The 17,558-nt window shown below is 51.5% G+C and overlaps 3 protein-coding genes across 8 annotated transcripts in view; 2 read left to right on the plus strand and 1 right to left on the minus strand.

Annotated features, from left to right (window-relative positions):
• Positions 1 to 5,264, plus strand: part of UHRF1BP1 (UHRF1 binding protein 1) — a 26,738-nt gene extending 21,474 nt beyond the window's left edge. The window contains exon 21 of the mRNA XM_040616958.1: positions 1,221 to 5,264. Within this exon, the coding sequence (XP_040472892.1) occupies positions 1,221 to 1,346 (126 nt within the window). The 3' untranslated portion in view covers positions 1,347 to 5,264. The remainder of the gene's footprint in view (positions 1 to 1,220) is intronic.
• On the minus strand, positions 4,565 to 8,601 carry TAF11 (TATA-box binding protein associated factor 11). The gene is made up of 5 exons (XM_040616370.1): positions 8,371 to 8,601; positions 8,082 to 8,221; positions 7,693 to 7,780; positions 7,193 to 7,289; positions 4,565 to 6,037 (listed from the first exon to the last, which is right to left on the minus strand). Exons 1-5 carry the CDS (start codon positions 8,560 to 8,562, stop codon positions 5,907 to 5,909), a joined length of 648 nt encoding a protein of 215 aa, XP_040472304.1. The 5' UTR covers positions 8,563 to 8,601; the 3' UTR covers positions 4,565 to 5,906.
• A 2,817-nt stretch (positions 8,602 to 11,418) lies between these two features.
• The window catches only part of ANKS1A (ankyrin repeat and sterile alpha motif domain containing 1A), a 114,774-nt gene continuing 108,634 nt past the window's right edge, over positions 11,419 to 17,558 (plus strand). For all 6 annotated transcript variants that reach the window (XM_040616346.1, XM_040616347.1, XM_040616350.1 and 3 more), the window contains exon 1: positions 11,419 to 11,665. In XM_040616346.1, the coding sequence (XP_040472280.1) occupies positions 11,460 to 11,665 (206 nt within the window). In that variant the 5' untranslated portion in view covers positions 11,419 to 11,459. The remainder of the gene's footprint in view (positions 11,666 to 17,558) is intronic.

The raw sequence follows: 17,558 nt of genomic DNA on the forward strand, positions 1-17,558 counted from the left end.
TCTTTTACAGTCATTCAGAGAGGTAAGGGTACCTCGCCCAACAAAAAGTCTCTTGTTCCCTTTCAGAAATCTGGAAAGTTTTCTTATTGGCTCTTATCTTCCCACTGTGTCCAGTTCCTTGTTGGAAAAACAAGAATCGGGAGGTTCCCACAAAGAGAGAGATATTTTGTCAGAGTAAGTCTTAGAGCCAGGGAGTCTCAGTTGCTTAAGTTTCTGCTGTTCAGTTTGAACTTTCTTTCCATTTTGATCCATATACCTGGAATTCAGATGACTGGTTTATTTTTAAATATGAAGCGTTCTCTAATTATACTGCCTGTTTGATGCCGGGTCTGCTTGGTAAATTGATCACTTGCTATGGAAAGATACATATGAAGGGAGCAATGTGGCTGACTGGATACAGGACTGGACTGGGACTTTGGATTCTGTTCATTAGTTGGTGACACATCATTTCTCATCTTTCTCTTTTCCATTTAGTGCAGAGGCTTTCGCTTCTTCCCGTTCAAACAGTACCCTGACCAGAACTGGAGCACATAAGCAGCACAGTAGCTTAGCTTCAGTTTATTTTCTGATGTTATTGAACTTAACAGGAGCAAGTGCAAAGGCTAAATTCTTGGGTAAAAGTATTTCTGAGAGTCCAAGAGAAAAACTGTCCTGTGCCATGAAGCTAGAGGGGGATCTCACTGGCAGTGTTAGAGGACAGGATGGACTTTGTTCCTAGAGACAAGAAATAGGAATGCCAAGCATCTGCTTGCTCCAGCTATCATCTTAATTTTAACAAAGAGGTGTATCAGGACCCCTTGTAAAAGAAGAATGCAGCTCAGGGCCCATTTTTTTTTCTTTTTTTCCTGCTTTCTTTGTATAGTTGTCTTCAGCCACAATCAGCTAGCTGCGTTGCAGGAAAAAGCCTTGCCCACTGTGAGTCTTGCTCCTGTGCCTAGAAACGCGAAAGGAAGTCTTGGGTGGAAGTAGTTGTTAGAGAGCCATCACCGGCTCTAATGACGGGTACGGAAGTCAGCAGACACCCGTTGGCAAGTATTTCTGCAACTGAAACTGGGTCACGTTGTCAGTGAGCTTTGTGTGGTTGTGTCACATAGCGTAATTCACCTCCACAGCTCCCGCTTTGGTTTTCCTCTTTGAGCAGATTGGTGCAGTAAGGTCTGCCCTGCTGCTTACCTTTGGAAACTCCTGGTTTGTTTTTTTTCTCCGTTTGTTTCTTGCAGTTAAAGGAAGTGCTGGAGTTGCAAAAGGAGCTTCAGACCATGAAAATAGCCCTTGCAGAAGCCAACATGGACAAGACTCGCCTTCTGCAGGAAATTAGGAAATACAATCCCCTCTTCCAGCTTTGACAGCGAAGGCGCAGGCTGCAGCTGCTCAGGAGGAGTGGAGACCACCACCAGCACTAAGGCGGCTAGTTTGATTATAGCGCTGCTAAACGGGTCAACCTCCTGGAGACTCCAAGAATGGAAACCAGCTGCGATGGTGAAATGACTTGAAAGAGGGAGAAAGGAAGGCAGGCCTGGCTGAGCAACAGGGAGGAAGTTACCTGTTTGCAGCCACTTCCCTCTGTCCTGGCAGTGTGGTGCTGCCTCTGTCGCTGAACCAGGGCAGTGGTCAGCCTACAGACAAAAGCTCAGAAGTTGGGCAGGCACCCCATGTCACTTGGACCGTGGGTGGTAGCGACAGCGTGCTTTCAGCCTTCGCCTTTCACGGTAACATCTAGATATGGTCCCTGTTGGGGTTTCTACTTCTTTCAGCTTTCCTCATTGTGTTGCTGCTTAGTCGTGCATGCCAAAGAGCACAGGAGTGTAGTTACCTCACCGCATCAGGAGGGACAGAGGGTGGGATTGGCAGAAAACATTGCTCAGAGCTCCGAGGTGAAAGCACGCGTGGTATCACGTGAACAACAAACAGGAGGTTGGTGGGTGTGGGAGGTGCAGAAGGGATTTCCCCCTGTGGAGTGAGGGGGCTACAGCTTACTATTCCCTCAAGAACAGGGTCAGGGTAGTAAAGAAATTTCTTCAGACTTCTTTTTCCACCAGTCATTTGTTGTGTCAAGACAGAATCAGTAGTATATCAGACTTTTCTAATTCTTTCTTAATCCCGCAAAGTTTGGCTTTTTCGATGCAGAAACACAAAGGAATTCACTTATTTCATTACAAAGCGCTGCTTAAATTTTCTTTTCATTTTACTGCCAGAGCACAGGGGTGAAGGAAGTCGGTTGTCACAGAGCGAGGTGACCTATGCATTTTCTTTGGGGATGTATGCTGTCCTGAAACTATTGTATGCCAGACTTTCACCAGCAGAAAGAGGGAGAGCAGCACGGGCTGCACAAGGAAATAGCTGCCTGCGTTCCTCCACGGTTGTGTATTTTTATTAGCACTGAGCTCTTGGCTGGTCTTTAAACATCTTTTTTAACAGGGATGTTGGTACGTGGGTCAGAAGGGTGCTGACCAGGCCTGCCTGGGTGGAGGCTGAGGGCACCAACTGCTCATTGTGGGGTGGAGATGAAACAGTAGCTGCTTGGGTTGAGCACGGCTTGTATTTTTGCCTTTTCTGGAGCTGCTTCCCTGAAGGGGAAGAAGTCTCTGTGGTCAGTGACTGACTTAATTTATAAAGAAATAGCTTCTACAGGTGTGGAGGGAAAAAAAGGGCAACCCCAGTAGAAGTAGTAGTAAACACTAATTGTAAACAGTAAAAAAGGAAATGTCATTTATGAACTGCAAGAATCAAATCCACTCTCAAGACCAAGTTGTACGTGGTTTCTTTGCTCTGCTAGTCCAGGCGATACACGGTCGGTGCGCTGGGGAAGGAGGCAGCCGTGAGGGGCAGGTGTGAAGGGAGCAGCAGTGCCAGAGGAGAACTGCTCTGTGCTCTGGTACGGCAGGGTGTGACTTTCAGCCCGCTCTGTGTTACGGATGAGCACCTGTTCCCTCCCCCGTTACACACACCACCCTTTCTGTCTGCAGAATTGGATTTTCTCGGATTTCAAACTTTGATTTGGGTTTTTCCAGCTGCGTTTTGTGTTTGCGGAAGTGCACAGTTTCCGATGCACGGGCTTTTACTGCATGTAAACCGGGGAGCGACTACCCCATACCGAGTGCTAGGAAAAGTGACAGACCGTATGCAATTCTCCTTTATTAATCAGATGAAAACTTGACTTATCTATAGAGGTTAGGGAGCCCTCGCTGTGATTTTTAGCTGAACACCCCCTCCCCCCCAAAAAAACCCACCACTCCAACTTTATTGTATTTTTCTATTTTTTTTCTACGTAAACATTAGTCCACTGAAATTAGTTTAGCTAAAGTAATACAAGATTTTAATTCTGCTCGCTATGCAAGGGAACAGCCTCCAATTTACAAGCCATGATGAGCTGAGGCCTGGAAACTACGCAAAAGCAAGCAAATAACTTGGGAATTAAGTGTGTTTTTCCTACTGTGCTCTTATATACTTACCCCTTTGCCTAGCTCTGGAGCTGCTGAGCGCTTTGCCCTTAATGGGCGCTCCTGAGATCATTTGAATCCTTTAGGGGACACAGGGACATACTTAGAGCACTAGGCTAGATGTAGAGGCACCGCTGGCTGTGGTTTGCGGAGAGCCAAGAGTGAATTCCTTGTGGTCGTTAGCTTTCACTTTGAAAAAAGAGGATATGTAAGAGAGGGACAGTGATTAAACCAACTGTCACTCTTAAGCTCATCATCTTAATTCTGAGTTTGACTCCATTAGACTGAAGGTGGCTTTGAGTAACGTTTGCTGGAATTAGTAAAGTGTACACTAGGTTTGAAGAGACACCCCTGAGGCTGTACTGCCAGAGTCCGGTATTTCTGCCGAGATCTGACTGACCAGTGCCTACAGCCAGATACGACAGCGGCAGCGAGCGCCTGACCTTCCCTCTAGAGCCTCTGGAAGCAGGCAGCCACAAATTAATTAAAAGGAGGGGTACTTGCCTTTGGCAGAAGCGCAGGAGCTGAGCTGCGGGAGGCTTTGTGACTTAGCCTGGGCTAGCTCGCCTGTTTGGATGCTGTGACTTCTGCCAGTGGCTTTCCCTCCTCCCCATCATTCCTCCTCATTCCTGTAAGACAACCGGACTGTTTTCTCTGGAGCGCGTTCTCTGACCCATCCCCTGCTCAACACAGCCTTTGACAGCCTAGATTTGTGGTGCTGCCTGTGATGGAAGACTTACTAGAGTAGCCTGTTGGGCCTGTTCTCAAAAGGAAAATGCACTTTTAACTTTTTAAGCGTCAGCAGGCATTTTCTTCATCAATACTGCCGCGTGCATAGAGGAATTCAGACGTAAAAGCAGGCGTTCTGAAAGGCAAGGGATCTTCCACAGTGAGTAACTCTTGCTACGAGCAGCTCAGAGTGAGGGGGAGAGGTAACAAAGCGTGGGTGTATCTAGACCTTCCCTGAACAAAGCTATACACCAACAGCTCACTGTAAGTACCACTGCGAGCTGCACAAAGCCCCCACGAGCAGAAGCTGTGATTTCTTTAGTGAAATCTTTGTGCTGCTGTGCTTGCTCCCTCTTCCTGTGTGAAGCAAGAAATATAAGAATGCTTGCCTTAAGTGGAATGCAATGGTATTCTTTTTATTCACTAGTTGCTTGAAAATGGGAGTTTTATTTCCTTATCTTTCAAATTTTCCTAATTCTTTTTTAAGTAAGTGTCCAGCTTCAGCTCAAGCCGGCTTGGGAAATGAGTAGGGTGCAAAGGGTTTTCCCAGATGTGGTGCCTGCTTGCACTGTCACACTTCCCACCACTCCCTCCCACGTGTGCAGACCTGGGGCGGAGTTGCTTACAGCAAATTTCTTGTTCCAGCAACTTAAGTCATCTGGTTTTAAGAACTGAAGCACTTCCACAGTTTTAAGTACCTGTGCAAAGTACTGTAAAACAATAAAAAAAGTCCTTTCTACAAGGCATACGTGTGGGAGGACATTCTCCCATAGCTCCACTGATAACTATTAGTAAAGTTTACTTTCTAAGAGCCTTTTGTTTAAGGACTCTTTCTACTTTATTATGAGAGCCGCCTCAGTCCTGCGTGTAACTACAATCTGGTTACCTGAGGAAGAGCATGTGGCCTCAGCATCGTTGACATTTCATTAGCAGCAGTGTGCTCCCAGGGGACTACTGTATGTACAGGTGGGTAACGTGCAAGTCTGACCTTGAATTTGAGTTTTAGGCAGTATTGGAACTTTGTTGCAGTATATTTCCACTCATGCATTTATTGGTTCTATGAACCATGGAAAGAAAATAAACTTGTTAACCTCCTTACAGGCTCAAGCTTTCTTTTTTTCCTCTCCCTTCACTTTCCCAATTGTACTGTTTTCCAGACAGCTCCATAAAATTGGCTTCGGGAAGAAGAGCCAAGCGATGACGCCAGGAGCAGCAGCTTTCAGCATGTGTTCCCTTGCTTATGCTAATGGCACAATATGTGCCCAAGGCAAAGCGAAGTTTCAGGAACAAGTCGGGCTCGGTTGAGACAGATCATCCTGTTGTGCTCCCCCTCCTTGGAGCTACACCATTACACAATCAGGAGTTCCCAGCAGGACCAAGAATGCAATAACAAGTGTAATAAAAAAAACCACCAAAACCACACTTCTGTACATAGACACCACTACATCTCTGCCAGTGGAAAGTATGGTCCTGGGGGGAGGAAATACATTGAAGACAAACGTTCCTGTTCATACTCTGTTGAAGCAGAAGAGACCACGGCTCCAGGCCAGCCTGCTGCCACACAACACGTGGATCACAAGCCAGAATTCAGCAGTGACAGCAGGAAACCTCCTGGCAGTCGCTCCAGTCTATACACAGTGCTCCTGAAGGAGCTGCAGCCTGGCAGCTCTGCTGTAACTCCTGTGAGGTTCCCAAGAGGAAGCTTCTTGTAACTTCTGCCTTCTCTTGGGACGCGCTTCAGTGGAAGATAATCTTTTTGTATTTGGAATTGGGGATCTGTCCTCGTGACTTGAGCCTCCTGACCGCCTCTCGCATGTGTTTGGGCTGCAGAGGTGGCAGCTCCCCCCACTTCTCACACACATCCAGCGCTAGAACAACAAAACCCAAAGTTCACATGAGCAGGACAGCAGAGCTGGGCCTGTCTCCTACTGTTTAAGCTTTAAAATTAAAGGGAAGAGGTAATTTAGTATTTACAGTTCACACTTTAATACACAACGAAACTGCTTTTGTTTTCCATCAGTGCAGCAAGTGGGAACCAGATGATCTTTAAGGTTCCTTGCAACCCAAACCATGCTGCGATCATTCTCTTTGAAAGAAAAGTCAGTCCTAGGGCCATCGATATCAGACCAGAACAAAACTTTGTAAACCACTCTACTGCTATGGAATATGCTGGTTTGAGTCACACAAGAACTTGTGATCTTCAACCTTCTGCTCTAAATGCCCCTCTAGGTTGCATGGCGTGTTTTGGGGCGGTTGCTACAGCAGTGACAGGAACGTACAACCTATAGGAGACTTACAGGCCAGTTTCTTTTCTGTCATTTACAGTAAGGATCATTCATGCCTCCTGCCAAGGACATGAAGCAATTAACATGAAGCAATTTAATGACAGCAGTGAAGCTGCTCATACAGACTGCCTCAGGCAACACAGCACTGCAGAGCCGGCAGCAGCAAAACTGCCTCACCCCGGTAATGGTGATCTTGGCACATAGGCCATGGTTTGTGTGACAAATCTATACAAACTGGTCAGCAAAGTCTGTAGCACCTCCTCCTCCAGCCCAAGCAGGGACACAGCTGGGTCAGCCTCCCACCCAGTGTCCCCAAAAGATCTCAGCTCATCCCATAAGGGAAGAATCTTACAGGTTAAGAGGCTTAACTAACTCATTTCCCTTGGCTGCATTTTCCACAGCAGTACTAACGAGATCCTTACCAGCCTCCCGCAGCCTGCTCGCAGGCCGACTCACAGAGCATGAACTTCAAAGTGATCCTTCTTAGAGAGGATAAAACGGGAGGTCAGTGGGCACCAACCTCTGCTGGCTAACAGGCAGTGATAGCAACAGGATTAGAGGGGACCACGGGCAACGCCACGCTTCACCCATCTCAGAGCTCTTAACTGTAGCATTCTGCTGCTGCTGGACAGCAAGACCAGGAGCTGCAACATGTCCAGTCTTGTTCCATGTCCTTCTGCTCCGCTGTAATGGATTTACCCTGTATTCTTAACTTTTTTCAAAACGTTTGCCACTTACCTTCCTCCACCACCTCCCCAACAAAGACCTTGGAAATGCCGGACATGGCGATAACCACGTTCTGAGAGACAGAGGTGCCAGTGATGGACTGGATCAGCTAGACAAGTGGAGAAGGACAGCCAGCTGAGCGAGGTACACACAGCACCAGCAAAACATTTTAACTCTTATTTAGCAGTGTGTGCCTATCAAATATCAACCAACAGCTAACACATAGAACAGCAGAAACTATCTTTAGAATTTGGTCCTATAGCTCTGGGCACATGCTGCCTGTCAAGGTTTTAGCTTACCCTCATTCAGCTGCAGAACCTGCACCAGCTGTTACTTTTCCCCGCTGCCTCACGGCCCCCCAGACCACCATTATTTACGATAACTGGAGGAGGGCAGGCCACAGGGCCAGCTGGTGTCACGCAAGGCCCAGCCAAGAGTACAGCCAGGCTCAGCAAGGCTCCTGCTGGCTCTACTCGGCCTCTGCCTGTGGCAAAGCATTATCGAAGTCGTACCCGTTTAATAGCAGCTTTGGGGAAAGCAGACCGGCGGTACATCTCATAACGGTTCAGCTGTTCTTCAGAAAAGGAAGAGACCAGTATTCTGCAGGGGAGAGAATTAATAATTCACACCAAAAATACAGAAGTCTGAAGCTCCCTTCGGGCTGCTGTGACACTCCAGCAAAGCCCTTCTGCCATCCCAAGCCTCCTGCGGGACAAGAGCCGGGAAGGGAAAGGCGGCATGGAGGTTTGCAACACAAAACAGCCGAGCCCATTTGGGATGGGAGGGATCTGGGATGGGGCTACGGACACCATTAACCACGGGCTCATAGACCCATGAAGTGATTATTGTGCAGCTCCCAGCTGCAGCCCGCCGCAGTGCGCAAGGCCCTCCCGGCACTCACTGCATCTTCTGGATCTCGTCCTCGTCCACTTTGTGCTTCTTCTCCTTCCTCTCCTTCAGCTCCAGCTTCACCTTCTTGGCCGCAGACGGCTGCAGGCTGGGGTCCTCCCCGTCCACCACCTCTCCCTCCACGGTCCTCACCTGGGCGAGAGCGCAGCGCTCAGCTCCGAGGCCCCACAGCGCGGCTGGGCCCTGCTCCCCCCTCACAGCAGGCCTAGCCGCTACCTCCCCTTTCCTTCCCCTTCCCCCGGCCTCCCTTTTCCCCTCCCCTGCCCGCAGCCCGGCCTCACCTCCCCGTCCGGCGCCTCCACCTTGACCTCAAGCCTGGGGGTCGCCGCCTCGCCCTCGCCTGCTCCCTCCGCCGCCGCCGGCTCCTCGGCGGCCGCCGGCTCATCCCCCTCCGGGGAGGAGGCGGCGGGCGGCGGCTCCTGCTCGGCGTCGACCCCCAGCTCCTCCCGCGCCGCCTCGCCGGGGTCCGCCATTGCCGCGCGCAGCCACGGCGCCGCCTGATGACGTAAGGGACGGGCGCCGCCTGATGACGCAAGGGGGCGGGGCGTGTCGCCGGGGCAACGGGCCTGCGGCGGCGGGTGAGGTGGGGGCGGTGCGGGGGACTGGGGGGAACTGGGGTGGGGGAAGCGGGAGGATGGTGGGCACCGGGGTGGGAAGGGCTGGGTGAACTGGGGCAACTGGGGTGGGGGAAGTGGGAGAGTGGAGGGAACTGGCGTGGGAAGGGCTGGGGGAACTGATGAGGGAACTGGGAAATTGAGTTGAGGGAACTGGGGAACTGAGGGGGGGGAACTGGGGTGGGAAGGGCTGGGGGAACTGAGATGAGGGAACTGGGGGAAGCAGGGGAACTGGGGTAAGGGGCACTGGGAGGACTGGGTGCACTGGGGTGGGAAGGTCTAGGGAAACTGATGGGGGAACTGGGAAACAGATGAGAGAACTGGGGAAACTGGGGTGGGGAATTAGGGGAACTGGGATGGGAAGGGCTGGGGGAACTGAGATGAGGGAACTGGGGTGGGGGGCACTGGAGGAACTGGGGGTACTGGGGTGGGAAGGGTTGGGGGAATGGGAGAAACTGGGGTGGGGGAATTGAGGGAACTGGGGTAACTGAGATGAGGGAACTGGGGTGGGGGGCACTGGAGGAACTAGGCACACTGGGGTGGGAAGGGCTAGGGGAACTGGGAGCATTGGGGGAACCAGATGCCCTGGGTTAGGAAGAGCTGGGGGCCACTGGGAGAGCTGGAGTGAGCGGCACTGGGGGCACTGGGGTGGGAAGGGCTGGTGCCAGTGCCGGGGTACAGGAGGGGAGATGTGGGGTGAGCATGGGGTGAGGGGGCCCTGTGGGGAGCCAGGCTGGGGGCTGCAGCAGGGAGGCAGGGGGCTGGGGGCCCCCCAGCTGTGGGAATCTTTTGTGCGGAATTAGAGGAAAAGCTGATGTTAAACATTACCAGTCACGGCAGGGCGGCAGCAGGAGCGCACGGCTCGGTCTCTGGGCCCAGGTGGAAGCCACCAGCAGGCCAGCGCTCTGGAGGTCTCGTGGTAGGTTTCCCACCGGTTTGGTGCCTCGGAAGCAGGCGCAGCCTGCCTGCCTCTCCCTGTCCTTCAACAGGGCCCGCTCCGGCAGCAGGGAGCGAAGCTCAGGCCGGGGCACAGCATGGGGAACCCCGGTGCCCACCTCCCTATTCACCCCAGCCCCTCCTCGGCCTCTGCATCCTCACCCTGCTGCTTTGGGGTTTATTTTTTTCTGCTGTAAATGGGGATAATGTTAGCACAGAGCTGTGGCATTCATGCTGGCATGTAGAGTCGGTGCTAAATATGTGAAATTTCCAGCAGCGCCTTTACGCATCCTCCCCCTCTGTGCAGTTTGGTGGTCCCGAGCCCCGTGGCACAAAGGTAACGCTGCCTGTGGAGACCCAAACGAATGCTCAGCGGCATGAGGCCGGTGGTGCTTTAGCTGGGTGCTGAGGCTGTGGTCCCCTGTGGGCTCTGGTACAACATGGGATCAGGATGAGCTCCCTCCATGCTCCTCAAGCGCACAGCGCACTGTAACGGGCTTCCCTGAACAGGGGGATCAAAACCCACCAGAGTCAGCCTGTGTAAATGCCCTTCGAGGGAGAGAGCAGCTGCCTGTTAGGGCTGATACCGTTAATATTATGTTCAAATGAACCATCTGGCTGCCTCTCAATTATTTTTAATGCTGGCTTATAATGTTATACACTGCATAACTGCTTCGAACCGCTTCACTTCCCGGTGTAGACTGATCTTTAGCGTGCAATGCAAAACACCGCACCTCCCGAAGACTTCCCTGTGGGAAAATAGCTGCAAAATTACCTGTGAATATTCATCCTCCCAACTAACACGCGGAGGAAAAACCCTGGCAGAGATACTCCTCCTTTATATGCGTCCCTCCTTCATATACATTCTCCTTTATATGCATCCCTCCTTTATACACATCTCTCCCTTATATACATTCCTCTTGTACACATCCCTCCTTTATATACATCCCTCTAGCCTTCCTTTATATACGTTTCTCCTTTGTATATGTCCCTCTATCCCTCTCGTATATACATCTCTCTTTATTATGAATCTCTCCTTTATATATCTTTTTTTTACATACATCCCTCTATCCCTCCTTTATATGCATCCCTTCCTTATATACATCCCTCTAGCTGTTATTTATATACATTCCTCTAGCTGTCCTTTATATACATTCCTCTCTTATATACATCTCTCTATCCCTCCTTTATATAGATTCCTCTTTTATGTATGTTCCTCCTTTATATACATTCCTCTATCTGTCCTTTATATATATCTCTCCTTTATATACATTCTTGTTTTAAGTACATTCTTCTTTTATAAACATCTCTACTTACCTTCCTCTTTTTGATATACGTCTCTCCTTTATAGACATTCCTTTTTAATATACATTCCCCTATCCCTCCTTTTATATACATTCCTCTTTTATGTACATTTCTCCTTTATATGCGTCTCTCTTTTACATACGTTTCTCTTCTTTTCATATACATCTTTCTATACATTCCTCTTTCGCATACATTCTCCCTTATAGGCACCCCGTGCTGGTGCCGGTCCGTTCCAGGGCACCGGAGACCCGGGAGCCGGGCCCAGACCCGCCCCTCCCCCTGCAGCGCGCCCTGGGGTTCCGCTTGCGCGTTGTTCACGCGTTCAGCGAATGAAATTAATTAAACCGAGCCCAGAAATGAGGCGAAGCGCCCACGGCCAGGCTTAAACGGGGGCGGGGGCGTGGCCTCAGCAGACCCCGCCCCTCTGCGCCGCCCCTGGCCCCGCCCCGGAAGGGCCGCTCGGGGGGCGGGGCCTGGCGGGAGGCGGCGGCGGGCGGCGGCGGCCGGGCCGGGCCATGGGGAAGGAGCAGGAGCTGCTGGAGGCCGCCCGCACCGGGAACCTGCCCGCCGTGGAGAAGCTGCTGTCGGGGAAGCGCCTCAGCTCCGGCTTCGGCGGCTCCGGGGGGGGCGGCGGAGGCGGCGGCGGCGGCTCCGGGGGGGGCGGCGGTGGCGGAGGCGGCGGGAGCGGCGGTGTGGGGCACCCGCTGTCCAGTCTCCTCAGGTGAGCGCGGCCTGGGGGGCTGAGGGGCTGGGCCGGGGCGGCGGGGCTGAAGGGTAAGGGGGGGGGGTTGGGGGGTATGTGTGGGGCAGGGGGACAGAGAGGCCGAGGGGTGGGGGGTGGGCAGGGGCTGTTGGAGCCCGGGGGGGTGCTCTGTGGGGGTTTAGGGGTGCGGGGATGGGGTCTGGGGGTACGCAGCGCTGGGAGGGCCGGTTTGGGCTGGGGAGGTCAGGGTCGCGGCTTGGGGGGCGCTGGGGGACCTGTAGGGTCATGCAGCAGGAGATGGGGGCTGGGGGTCTGTCCACAGGAGATATGGGCCATTGGATTTTTGGGGGGGCTGGGGGTGTGTAAGAGAGATGGGCCTTTGGGGGTGCATAGGGGGTACAGGCCTTTGGGATGCTGGAGGGGCTGGGGATACATAGGAGGTATGGGCCTTTGGGGTATTGTGGGGGGCTGGGGTTGTATGGGGGTTGAGGCCTTTGGGGTGTTGGGGGGGCTGGGGGTACGTAGTGGGTATGGGCCTTTCGGGGCGTTGTGGGGCAGGGGCGCAGCAGGGAGCTGTGGGGTCACGTTTCTGGGGGTGGAGGAGGCAGGAGGTGTGGGTCGGGGGGCTGTGGGGGTTTAGGGCTCAGAGGCATGAGCTAGGGGGTTGTGGGACCAGGGACAGGGGGTGTGCGGCTGGGGGGGATGCGGGGTGGTGGGAGAGGGAGGCGGCCGCAGGGGTTTGGATGTGCCCTTGGGGTGGAGGGCAGGGGGATGCTGGGGGTCCCTGGGGCTCGGTGTGGAGGGGGACACGGGTGGGGGCTGCCACGCTGCAAGCTGAGGAGGCCGGTCCCCTGGGGGTCCGGGCCGGCGGGGGTGTCGTGGTTTAACCACTAAGCTCCCGATGGGCTGGATGTGGGGCCCACGGGGGGTGTGAGGGTGGGCTGGGGGAGCCCGGTGGGTTTGATCCTGCCTGAGGGACTGGGAGTCATGCTGGAGGGGGCTGGTGGGCTGGGAGAGCAGGGGAGGTTGCCTGGAGCTGGTGCATCCCTCTGGTATGGGACTGCTGCGGGGTTGTGGATGCTGCTGGTTACCATCGGTAGCCGCAGACTGGTGTAACTGGGAGGATGTATTTGGAGGAGGGCTTTGGGACAGGTTGCTGCTCGAAGCCAGGATGCGTGTAGGTTCCCACCCCAAGGAGAGCTACTGGGTGGCTTTACTGGGCCAGATGTGCAGCCAGGTGTTCGGCGAGGCATTCTCTCGCTGCTCCTGCTCCGTGCCTGCCCTTCCTTGGTCACTGGCTTGGCTTGCAGTAACGCTCTGCTGTGGCTCTCGGGTCGCCGGTGCCTGGTGGGCTCGGGGGGCTGGCTGTGCCGTGCTGGGGGCTGCACGAGCTGATGGAGGGCACAGCCCCCGCCTTGCTTTAGCATTTAAAGTGCGGTGCTGTGTAACTTGCTCTGTTTTAAAGCTCTTAGACCTTGGTTAGTTCTTCCTCTTCCCCCCTTTTTTCGGTCTCTCCCAAGAAAACCACTTGCTGCCGCATTTCTTGAGTTGCAGCTTTTTGCCATTTCAGCTTCTCTGCTGGAAATGCTGCTGTTGCTGTTCCCTGAGAAATTAAACTGGTTTATAGTGGGACAGAGGGAGGAGATCTGAGTCCGGTGCTGAGTGACACTGTAACTGTGTCACCCGACTATTTAGAGGGATAAGATTTGCCCATTTGTGGCCAAATTTGATCCATTTTTTCCTTTTGCATAACCTTATCAGAAACATGCTGTTGCACATTGAGCCGAGTGGCAGAGACCTGCTGACGCGGAGAGCTTGTGCTTTCCCGGTTGCATACGTTTGCTTCTCTGAAGTGTAAATCTGCTCTCGGGTCAAACTTTATTCTTCTCTTTTAATATATTAAACGCTCTGAGCCCTTGTTTTGAGTGGGAAGTTGCTGTGAACACTTCAGACTTGTCTGCGTTAGAAGATGCATGTACTTGCCGGGTGTTTAGATAAAGTGGAGAGGGTCAGTTGAGTTAAATACACACCACGAGTGTTATCAGCCTCTTGTTGTAACAGCTCTGCCGCACTTTCAGACAATGCATGGTGATGAAGGCGACCTTTTATTTATTTTTTTTTTCCCCCCTGGTAAGACAACTGCTTGTGATACCAGCTGATTTGTGGAGTGGGCATACTGTTTGACGTCTGATCAGTTAGCGTGGTTTCTCACGTATAAATGTGGTTTTGCGCGTAGACGCGTATCTGAAGGATGGTGAATGTCACAGCTGTCATTCATAGCTTCTGTGTTCATTAACTTGACTGTCTTCAATGTCTGTCAGTTGACACTATAACGATCCCCTTCTCCCACCCTACTTCCCAATCCCTGAACCTTTTACTCCCCACTGCTGAGTTATAGTCAGGCTTTTTGCATGTTTACGATGGCGGTTCTCGTTCTGGAAGCATGTTGGTGTTCCCAGCACGTTGGGAGTCATTGCAGCTCATCGTTAACCGGCTGTGTGAAATCTGCTGCAGCATCCTTGGATTTACAAGAGTTTGCATGTTACACCCCACGTGGCTGCTTGCCCTGCACGTGATTGCAAACCTGTGCAGGTTGTGACTGCTGTACCGGGTTTGTCCAAGCAGTGGCTGCAGGATTCTGTGGTCTCGGTGTTCTGAGCCTCGCAGGGACCGTTAGGACTGTCTGCAGTGAGGTGGCAGTTCAGGGGGCTACAGTATGTGGAGTTGCAGCACCGGGAAGCAGGAGGTAGCTGGTGATACAGGTAGTGAAAACGGATTTTTAACGATTTAGAGGCTTTCTGATTGTTTCCGGTGTTCTCTCAACTTGTTGGGCTTTTACTTTGGGTTAAATGACTCCACATGAGAAGACTTCTGCTTATTCTAGACTGACGAGGGTTTTATGAGAAACAGCTGCTAAATTTACCTGCAAGGAGAAGCCTGACAGTTGTTTGGGGAGCAGCTGGGACAAGCTGGGCCGTGTTCAAAACTTGCTTTCTGCAGTGTGGGCTCAATCTAAGGGACTGCTTAGCACCCTGCTGGGGCTGTGAGATGGCTCGGAGACATACAAGCGCTGCTGAAGGGTTTGTTGTAGTAGCAAACATACTCCTTCGTGTTGTCTTAGTACGGCATTGCATTTGGGGGATCTGAGTTTCCAAAACAAGTAGCCAGACTAAGTTTCATAGTGGCATTAGTGTATTGGAGAAGAAATCTGAGCAGTTGTCTAATGCCTGTGTGTCGCCTTGTCTCTGTTGTGGTCTGTTTTCACTCTGGGAAGTGTGAATTTAACTCTTGCCCCCGATGCCAAGCCTGATTACTGACTTCTTTGCTCATCTCTTGAGGTGTGCAGTTCCTCCGAAGCACCTTTGCCTGCGGTTTCCCCGCTTCCCGGGGGCAGGGACGATGTTGCAATAAGTTCTCCACAGCAGGCATGGTATTTAATTATAGCTAACTTTGCCTTTCCGTACGCCTTTAAAAATAACTTCAAGGATTTGGAAACAGGGAATATGAAATTTTGTCTGTCTGACACTTCGTGGAAAGTTGAAGGTTGGCAAATTAAAGGGACCTGATGCTGTGGGAGGAGGGTGGAAGGGTGGAGGTGACAGAAAAGAGTCTGTGCAGTGTTCTCCCCACCAACCCTTCTCCAAAGGTGTGTGACAGGTCAAGAACGACTTTAAAGTTGAAGGGTTTTCTCTTAGATCTTACTCCTGTATCTTATTTTCCTGATGATGATTAGATGCATTTTCTAAATTAAAACCAGTAAATAATGACTGGACATGTGCCCAGAGAAAGTCACAGTGCTAATTAAGTGGAAGTGTTAATGGAAGAAGTTGATGGAGAAGGCTAAGGTGCTTCAGCTGGTGGCTGGTTGTCAAGGCTCCACAGGGCAGGAGAGCTGCTTAAACAATAGATGCCTTCAGTGCTGGTGGGTAAAGAAATCTCAAAATAGGTATCGGAAGCAGGGATTTAATTTTCTGTATGTATGCTAAAGCTCTGTCTGAGAGAATTTAGATTACAAAGCTTCATCACTGAGATTTGGAAGTATTTAGGAAAAGAGGGTAAGACTCCTTCTATCCTTGCTCAGAAGTGAGTCCTGCTGCCAGCTTCTGGCAAGAATGACCTTGTGCCTGGTAACAGCCACAGTTGCTTAGTTGGGTGCCTGTGGAAAGCATCGCTGACGCCCATGGAACTGCTTCACAAAAGCCCGAGCAGCCTGCAAGAGGAGAGGATGGCCACAGCTGATGGGCTAGGGGTCTGCATCCACCGTAAAGAAAAGGCAGGCTGCTTTTATTTTAGGAATGTCTGGTGCGGGAAACTTCTCCTTTGCCAACGCTGGAACATGGGAACTTTCCTAATAAAGGATTTCTTACCCCTCGGTGGTGATGGAGGTGCCTGTCCTCAGTCCGTTCTGTCCGTTTTGTGGTTTTCCCTTCCCCAGACAACTTCTGGCAGCCTTCCTCTTTTTGTGGGGTCACTTAGATTCCTGCTCCCCCTGAAGCTGCTCACGTATTTAAAGATATCCCCGGATAAGGGAGCTGCTGAGCTGCCCTCCACCCCCTGAAGCTCATTCCAAGAACAGGGTGGTAAATGCTCGGCCGGGCCGGCAGACCTGTCTTGTTCCTTCCTCTGACTGCGACTCTCTGATGTCAGCAGGGTATTTAGTTCCTATTTTTGGTTGAAGTCTCGCTGTTTGGACTACCTGTTCTCAAAAAACCACCTCCGCTGTGGTGCGGGTCCCCGCTTTTCCTGCGCGGTTCTGCAGCATTTCAGACGTCTCAAAAAGACAGTTTTGGGTTAGGTACAAACCAGGCATTCCCTGGCAGAAACGTGTGTCGGCGGGCACGGTGTGGGAAGCTGCGTTCCCTCCGTTACACCCAGTAAGGTTTTTGTTGAGCTGGGGACTGGTCTGAGCTGGCACGCTAATCATTTTGTGTTTTTTTTTTTTTTTTTTTTTTTAAAAAAAAGAGCAAACAGCAGTCCATAAAGTCAGAGAAGATGCCCCCAGCAGTATGTTCTGTAGAACATGTTGTTTCATCACATAAACTTAACTGCCCACTATGTTTATTATAATTTAAATGTGAACTTTGTCAAGGTCTGAGGCTCTCATACTTCCTGCTTAGATCACTGAGCTGAGCCCTCTGGGTGAGAGACGTGCACAAACTCCAAACGAAATCACCGATTTCGGCAGGTAAGCAGGAAGCAAGACGTGATAGACTGTGATAAGCCAGATGAGAAGGAAATGCAACGACAGAATTAAAGGTACATTCTCTCCGTAGGGGGTGAATGTGCCGCTGCGTAACGCTAAAAATATTAGGCAGGAAAATAAAGCCCATGTGAATAAGCGAACGCGACCAGCACGTTGAGGGGATGAGAAGGATAGGAGGAGGATGAGAAGCAGGAAAGGAGATCGGTTTCTAGCTTTTGCCAAAGCAGATGGTGGGGCTTACAAAGAGGCGGTGGCTTGCCAGGGTTTGCGGGAGGCTTGGCTTCGTGCTGCGGTCCATGCAGCCTCTGGGATCTGCCCACATAATGTGATCACTGGGATCCATTCAGGGCCTGGAAATCTTCTGGAAGTCAGGTCCAGGAGTCTGATGCCGATCTCTGCTCCTCCATCGTAGCCTGGCTGCTCCGCTTTTGGACTGTATCTTATATAGCACAGCAAAAGCATTTCTTGTAGATCAGTGAGCACCGAGAGATAAAATCAATTTAATGTAAATGCAACTTAATGCTTATAAGCAAAAGCAAGTCCAGAAATTAGAAATGCTTTGTGAATCCTTGAGGTTTCTTGGGGTTTCGAGGGTGTTTATCACAGAGGCTGCAGAATTTGGATCATTTTTTTTATATTGCTTCACTGTGAAGTTAAAGGCAGGAAGCAACAAAACAATCTGTGCCCTGAAATATCAAGCTGCATTCA

Source organism: Falco naumanni, chromosome 17 (assembly GCF_017639655.2).
Source record: "Falco naumanni isolate bFalNau1 chromosome 17, bFalNau1.pat, whole genome shotgun sequence".
Lineage (NCBI taxonomy): Eukaryota > Metazoa > Chordata > Aves > Falconiformes > Falconidae > Falco > Falco naumanni.